The sequence below is a fragment of the Ursus maritimus genome, unplaced genomic scaffold, assembly GCF_017311325.1.
Source record: "Ursus maritimus isolate PB19 unplaced genomic scaffold, ASM1731132v1 scaffold_3, whole genome shotgun sequence".
Classification (NCBI taxonomy): Eukaryota; Metazoa; Chordata; class Mammalia; order Carnivora; family Ursidae; genus Ursus; species Ursus maritimus.
This window is the reverse complement of record NW_024425563.1, coordinates 66014479-66022969: the sequence shown is the minus strand read 5'-3', so window position 1 is coordinate 66022969 and position 8491 is coordinate 66014479. Positions and strand designations below refer to the sequence as shown.

General features: G+C 37.1%; 1 protein-coding gene across 1 annotated transcript in view; it reads right to left on the bottom strand.

Moving 5' to 3' along the window:
• The window catches only part of SEM1 (SEM1 26S proteasome subunit), a 25134-nt gene extending 18798 nt beyond the window's left edge, over positions 1-6336 (bottom strand). The window contains exon 1 of the mRNA XM_040644254.1: positions 6129-6336. Within this exon, the coding sequence (XP_040500188.1) occupies positions 6129-6204 (76 nt within the window). The 5' untranslated portion in view covers positions 6205-6336. The remainder of the gene's footprint in view (positions 1-6128) is intronic.
• Positions 6337-8491: the final 2155 nt, after the last annotated feature.

The window sequence follows — 8491 nt, the reverse complement described above, 5'->3', positions numbered from 1 at the left end:
ACACACACACACACACACACACACACACATTTCCTAATTCCTTTCACTGAGAGGGTCGCCAAAGCGACCAGCACAACTGGAGTTAAGATCCTGCCTTCTGAACATCATTCTCCACTAAAAGAAATGCTCCTTGGAGAAATAGCTGATTGCAGGATCAGAGTAGGGAAAGAACAAGATTAACCTGGAATACCTTTTTTCGTCAGAATGCTTGGAAATGCACAGAGAATGATGGTGACATGTCAAAAGGTCACAGAAGACAGTATGAAGGGGCTGCCCATGTTCAAATATAGGACAATTTGAGGATCAAAATAAATAATAGCACCATATTATAACCCATTAAATGAGAATCCATGAGTCTGTATGGATATAAATAACCAAATTAATAAACTGAAAGTTTGATAATGAATTTTATATTTCCATAGTTTCACAAAATGCTTATTAATTACAAAGGGAAAATGAGTAATTTAGTGTTGGAAAAGTCTCACAGACATTACCTTAATAAAGTGATCAAGGTGAACATCATCAGTAATGGAACAAGTGTGAATCATGTTCCACCTGATAGGATGCAATGAGAATACAGAATCACAACTATGATATTCCTGCCAAGGTGTAGAACCTGAATCTAATCAGGAGAAAACATGAGACAAATTCAAGTTGAGGAACATCCTACAAAATAACTGGCCTGTAAACTTCAAAAGTGTCAAAACCATGAAAGTCAAAGACAAACTGAGAACTGCTCTAGAATGAAAAATAGTACATATAATATGGCCCTCTGTATTTTTAAAATACATATAAACACACACAATATATACATGAATTCTGGAAGGATACTAAAAAAGACAATTAACAGTGGCTATCCCTGGAATATGGCAAATGTTCTGGGGGAAAGGCAGGAAAAACATGCCCTTTTATAGGTTTTAATTTTTTTATGCCCTTTTATAGGTTTAAGTTTTTACAATAAGCAGTTATGTGTACAATTATTATATATATAATACCACAAAAGCATTTTAAAGAAATGAAGTAACTAACATGAATTGACAAGCTGCAAGTTGAGAAGAGATGGATTCTGAACCTAGGTCTAATCTTAGATTCATTGTGCTTTTTCCATCCCAGGGTTCAAAAACTTTCTTCTTGTATATGATTAACATGAATGGACACTCAACAAGCACTCTGCCATTCATATTTATTTTTTTTATTTTTAGTAACACAATTTCTCCATTTTTTGCCACCATCATGTAACTAATTTAAACGTGTGACTGTGTTATTTATGTGTCCACTATATTACATTTAATAACTGAAAATAGCAGAGCCCCTCTGGGCATTAGTTAACTGACTAGTACATTATCTGACACAGTATCAGTTCTATCTATCTACCTTTATATCTAAGATTCTCAGAAATCCTACTGATGGTTTAGTCCAATTGGTATCCAATCAATGTAAATATTTCTCCATGGCATTTTTCATAGGACAATTCTTTTTGTGCAGTACTGGTCTATGTACAACTAGCATTTAAAATCCTTGGCCTCTACCCCTAAATGCCATTACTTCACATTTGCACCTGTCAGACACATGTGACATCCAAAAATACTTCCCTGGATAAGAACTACTGTAAGATGTCCTACTTTGTTAGGTGAGAGTACCTCAGTTACTCCAGAGGGGACCACCAGCTTGTTTACTGTCTGCCTCAAGAGAAAAGAAAGATTTCATCAATAACAGTCTCTTATGCAGCAATTTCTCAAGGAGGGCGTCAAGGTAGGTAGTATACTGCTCTTGAATTCATCAAATAATAAAGCAGTTTCACTGATCACAGAAAAATTACAGAATACTTACTAACAGAATTCTCCTGTAAATATCATTACTTCTGGAGGCAAACTCAGTTTCCTTTTAAATATTCTAAAAAGGTTTCCCCTAAAAAAAAACAAAAAACAAAACAAAAACCCTCTCAATTATGGCACAGAAAGAAAAGAGAATAAAAGAACCTAAAGGCCCACTTGTTCTTCCCACTTTTCTTTTCTCACCCGCTTCTAATTGACAGAAGAAAGTGATTAATGAAAATATTTTAAATATCCTTTCAACATCTGATGAAAAATTTTTTGACATTTCAACTAAATTATAAAGTATTTCAGTTTTAGACCCTGCTCTACTACTACCAACCTAGCTATGTGAGCTTGACAAGTTTTATCTTCTATAGATTTTAAGTTGCTTTCCACTTCTAACCATGCCAAAGCCTCCAAAATTAATTATAATCAATCACACCCTGTATGTTGAATGTCCTCCTAACAAAGCCTATTCTCAGTTTAAATAGTTAAAAAGTTGCAGAATGCATTTCACAAAGATCCTAAACCTGATTTTTGAATAGTTCTTAATGACCAGATTATACACCCATCAGAGAAACTGTAAGGAACTGCCAATGTAACACAGATCCACACACTAAATAACGACAAGTTTTAAAAAAAAAAAGAAGCATTTATTCCTCTGGACCTTCAGAAAATCACTCCCTCCCGCTCCCACACCGTTATACCTCACACTGAAGAACTATTCAGAAGAAATAAAGAGGTTCCATAAAAACACATTACCATAGTTTCCTTTTTAAAATAAAAATTACCCTTCCTTAAAATGACTGAATGACATCCTACCAAACTAGTTCTTATCTGGGATGAGATGAAGCAACAACACTCTCCCAAAAGACGGACGATCCACTAGTCAAACCTGGGATACAGAACTTCAGTAATGGCTTTCATGTAGCAGTCTCCTGTAACTGCAAGCTACCCTAGACAATGGGTATCATCCACTTTCTGGAGCAGAGAGGCAACAAGGCCTGTGAAAATCAGACCTTCTATAGATAGAAAAGATGATTATAGGACATTTTAAGTTGCATCTGTTACTGTGTTTGTCAATGACACATTTACCCTAAGGACAATCACAAGAAAGAGAATTTCCAAAGAAGGCAGAGAACTTGGAAAGTAATTCAGGACATAATCATTGAACTGAAAATTCAAATACTAATAAATTCAAAATAGGCCATTTAGTTATTCTCCAACTGTAATGTGCATACAAATCTTTAAAGAAGCTTGGTAAAGTCCAAACTAATTCAGTAGGTCTAGGTTGAGACAGTGCATTTCTAATAAGCTGCCAGTTAATACCAAAACTGTTGGTCCATGGATAACACTGAACAGCAATGGAGACTAAACCATGACTAGACCATAAAAAACAAACACAAAAAATGTATAGTTTCAAAAGAGAAATAATTCAATAATTCCTTGGTGATATTTCTCCAGGTTTTTTCTCTTTTAGTTTTGTTTTTTATAAGAGTTTTATTAGTAAATATTGATTGGTTTCACCTCTTGGGCTTATTTTGTACCCAGCAAAATCTCAATTCAAATTAACATGAAAGGAAAACCTGTCTAAATTATAAACCACAGGAAAAAAAATCAGAAACCTGAACAAAACAATGGCATTTCAATGTTATTTCTCATTCCAAATGGAAAAATTCCTAAATGAATTAGAGTCTATACATTCAAACCTGAAAACAACAAATATTCTATAAGGTGACCAGTCAAGTGGTGACTTACTTAATTTTAATAAACTGGTCGATTGTGAGAGGGCTTTGTCTTCAAAAAAAAAAAAAATTCTCAGGGCACCTGGACGGCTCAGTCAGTTAACTGACCGACTCTTGATTTCGGGTCAGGTCATGATCTCAGAGATGTTGAGAGATCAAGCCCCGCGTCAGGCTCCATGCTAGACATGAAGCCTGCTTAAGATTCTCTCTCCTTCAGCACCTCCCAAATTCTCTGCTTTTCCTCTTAACTTTAACGAGATTTTTTTTTTTACTGTGTAACTACCAAGACTTTGAATTGCCGCTCACAACATAAACTTAGAATAAGAACAAACTACATATTCTGCAATAACTGATGAAATCACAGTTGCTGAGAAAAATCACGTGTATCATTAGGTACACAGTTATCTCTAGAACTTTCTAAGCAGTCAATTCTCAACTACTTAATTTAAATGCAGGTTTATTCATTCAACAAGCATTTATTAACCCCTACCATGTGCCAGGCACCTTGCTAAAGGTTAAAAATAAAGCTTATGTTGGGGAGTCACACAGATCTTTCACATTCTACCTTGACTACTTAATGGCAAGCTTTTTAAATCTAAGCATCAGTTTCCTCACAGTTGCGGTGATAGACTATATAATGTAAACAAAGTGCCTAGCACTATACCTTGTATGTGATAAACAATGGATAAGCGCTATTTGAAATATGAAGTTTTAGTAAAAAGTTGATCCTGTCCTCAATAAGCCAGTTCTCTACTGTATAGCTCAATGTTAGATCATGAACCAACTTGACAGTGAGGTAAAAGAAACGTGTCTGGGGGCAACTGGGTAGCGCAGTCATTAAGCGTCTGCCTTCGGCCCAGGGCATGATCCCAGCGTTCTGGGATCGAGCCCCACATCAGGCTCCTCCGCTGGGAACCTGCTTCTTCCTCTCCCACTCCCCCTGCTTGTGTCCCCTCTCTCGCTGGCTGTCTCTCTGTCAAATGAATAAATAAAATCTTAAAAAAAAAAAAAAAAAAAAGAAAGAAACATGTCTGGAGGCGCCTGGGTGGCTCATCAGTTAAATGTCTGCCTTCAGCTAAGGTCATGATCCCGGGGTCCTGGGATCCAGTCCAGCTCCCTTCACCCCCACCACGTCCAGCTCCCTCTTCAGCAGGGAGCCTGCTTCTCCCTCTCACTCTGTCCCTCCCCCACCCCCGCTGGTGCGCTCTCTCTCAAAGAAACAAAAAAAATCTTATTAAAAAAAAAGAGAGAGAGAGAGAGAGAAGACATGCCTGGACAGAAAAATCCACTACCAAAACAAAAACAAAACAATCCCCTCCATATATAATGAATCCCACAATTGAAATGTGCTTTGGGTTAGTCTGAGTTTGTGTCCTATGAACACTAATATCTTCTTCTGCTAAGCAAAATAATAGAGTACATCATAAATAAAAAGAACAAATGTTTAAGCTATGTGGTTTTTATGCACAATAGGATCACGGTGGGGTACAACTTAGGACAATTTTAGTGAAGTTGTAATTGCTTAACATAACAGATTTGTACACCATTAACCACAATTCTCTTCCTACCACTTTCAGAAAGGCTACCCAATAGTAGCCTTTTCTTACAAAACAAATATTTATTCTACACATAACAGAAAATAAAGCAAATAGTTCTGGAAACCTACATGGCAACAACAATCTAAAAAAATAAAACAGAAGTAGTACATCATTCCTAGAAGGTATCCATCATTTCTAGTCAGCTATGTGACATGGGACAAGTTTCTTAACAGTTCCAAACTTCAATTTCTTTACCTGAAAAATAATACTGGTACCTAACTACTAGAATTGTGAAAATGAATTATTACAAGCAAAGAATTTAGACAAGTAATCACCTAATAAATGTTAGCTATTTGCTATCACTTACAGTGAGAAAACTAAAGCTCCTCTTGGTAACCATGAAACTAATAAAAATGTAGATTTTTATAAGGATCTTATAAATCCTTAAACTTTGCTAGTTTGAAGTGATCAAAAATGAGAAACAAGGATAGGGTAATAACATGTTATTACCCATGTTATTACCCACAAACACCTGATCCTCCCATCCTACTTACGAGGCTTCATTTTTAAAGTCCTGAAAGTAAGCAATATTGGCCTAACCAGGTACAGCAATTTAATTCTGGATGATTTAAGGACAAAGGAAGGCTGCCACACTACAAGAAAATAAAGGGGGAAAAAAAGGTTTATATAGACATTAACGAGGTGGCGGGTAAGCCGGCTGAAGAGTAAAAAAAAAAAAAAAAAAAGAAAAGAAGAAAAAGGACCATCCCGGAGTCAGGGCTGGAGGCCCGGGTCACAGTGGCTCCTCCCAATGAGGAAGCAGAAGGCATTCAGCCTCACTGGTGAGGCCCACCGAGACACTCCGAACCCGAAGCCGGTCGCGTGGAGGGTCGCGCGTGCCTCGAGAGCCGGCCGCAGGGGTCCGGACTTCCCGCGAGCGCCTCGGGCCGAGCCCAAGCACCCGCGCTGACTCCACCCGGAGGCCTGAGTCACCGTCCACGCGGCCCAGAAGCCGGGGCCCAGCCGGTTACCTTCGGCAGGAAACTCCTCGAACTCGTCGTCCTCCTCCAAGAGACCCAAATCTACCGGCTGCTTCTTCTCTGACATGGCGACGCTCCGCGCCAAAAACCTCTCAGGCCAAGAGGAAAGTTGGAGCTCTCACTTTTTCCTCACCGAAGGCACCAACGCCGCGGCCGCCTCTGAGGCCGGTTCTACCATAGAGACGCAGTAGAAGAGCAACGGGAGCAGCGCGAGGAATGCTGGGATACTGGAGGTCCACCCAGCGCTTCCTGCGGGTTTAGCAATCCGTCAGAGTTAGAGATGGATCATTTTGTGCCTTTATTGTTTTATCTGGACTTTCTGAATTGACAAATTTGGCATCCGGGTAGGTTTCCCTCACTGGAAAAGACTCATAATGTAGAAAAATTAAACACCTTTACTTAGTCTGAGGGATAAAGTGCCCTTTAAGATTCCTGAAGGGCCTGCTGAGTGCGGGGCCCTTAATATAGATAGCCCCATCCTTAAACCAATACTCTAAGCATGGTATTAAATATTTCCACGTCACAGAAAATTCAGGTTCAGAAAGAAATAGCCAAAGTCAGCCAAATGGTGCTAGACAATCCAAATGCAGGTTTGTTTACCTGACTTGAATCTCCAAACTCTTCCGTTCGTTGTTCCTCCATCTTGTAATTACGCTGTGGTGAATACCCTGTTAAATAGAGTGTGTGTCTGTGTGTGTAATAACTACTTTATAGGTTATTATAAAATAATACTATGTAAAACTCGATATATTTAACGTTTTATGGTGTTCAAATATATCATTTTGAATTTTTCAAATATTAAATATTTTTAATGTAGCTGTGAATTTATAAAACTTATATGTGTATGTAATATTATAGATGGATATTATGTAATATATAATTGGGTGTTATAAATTTTGATACATATGCTTGTTCATATTTAAATCCTATTCCTTCATTCAACAACAGTAGTTAACGTTAGTTCATACCATGCGCCAGACACCGTACTGGAAATCAAACATGTATAGACAAAGTCCTTCCCTTCCAGGAGTTCAGATTCCACTCCGAGACATATAAACAGATAAATCACAGTGGAACATAGTAATACATTTAAATTTCTATTTTAAAAGGAAATTTTCTGAGAAATGAACAGAGTGTATGGATGTACAGAGAATAGAGCAACTAAATATAGCACAAATTTGGACCAGAATTTGGCAACCTCAATTAGATGTAAATTAAAAAAAAAAATAAGATGGCCCTTATAATACTATTTTAATTTGTAGTGGTTACTTAAAACATTAACAGCCTTCAAATTAAGTTCTATGTGTATGTAATTTGACATGTTATATGAATAAATACCAAAAGAAGAGAAAGAAAAGATGAGGAAAATCTAAAATTGGAATTAAAATTAGAAGTCAACTTAAACTGTAAGTAAATGCGGACAGTGGAAATGTATTAAGTATGTAGTATATTTCTTCATATTAAAATCCATACGTATGGCAGTATTTGCTAACCTGGATGGGACCTCTTAGAATTTTGTACTTTCATGCCATCTATCATGTATATTACATATGCCACTGGGAATGACACACCAAGGTAAAGCTTTGGGCAGGCAGTTTGATTTAGGCAGCAAGGAATAAAAAACAAATCACAGATCTGAGACAGCCATTTTGTACAGAGATAAAAGATTTGCCTAAGGATGTATCCATAGAGACAGAAAAATTAATGGCTGCCAGGAGATGAGAAAGGGGGGAATTGGGACTAACTGCTAATAGGTATGGGGTTTGTGGGATGATAAAAATATTCTGGAACTAGGTAGTCATGATGGTTGCAAAGCAGTGAATGTACTAAAAACTACTGAAGTGTACACTTCAAAATGATAAATTTTATGTTACGTGAAGTGTATCTGAATTTTTAAAAATGCTATAAAAAATTTGGCCAAGGAGTCAGGAATCCCAAATTCTAAGTGCATTATTTAATTTATCTGATATGTGATTGATGTTTATATCAATCTTAGCAAAAAAAAAAAATCAATGGCGATATAATGATTTCCCCCATAAAATTGAATATATTTAAAGGAATAATTTAAAAACAACATTTTATGTTATGTCTCCAATTTTTGAAATTGAAAAATTTACTGATCCATTAAGCCCAGAATGCTGGAACCACTGGAAAAAAAATTTTTTTTTTTCTTTTTAAGTAGGCTCCACACTGAGCGTGGAGCTCAACTCAGGGCTTAAACTTACAACCCTGAGATCAAGACCTGGGATGATATCAAGAGTCTGACGCTTAACCGATTGAGCCACCCAAGCGTCCCTGAAATAACATATTTTAATCATCATGGCACACGCCACAATGAGCAACATCTCATTTAA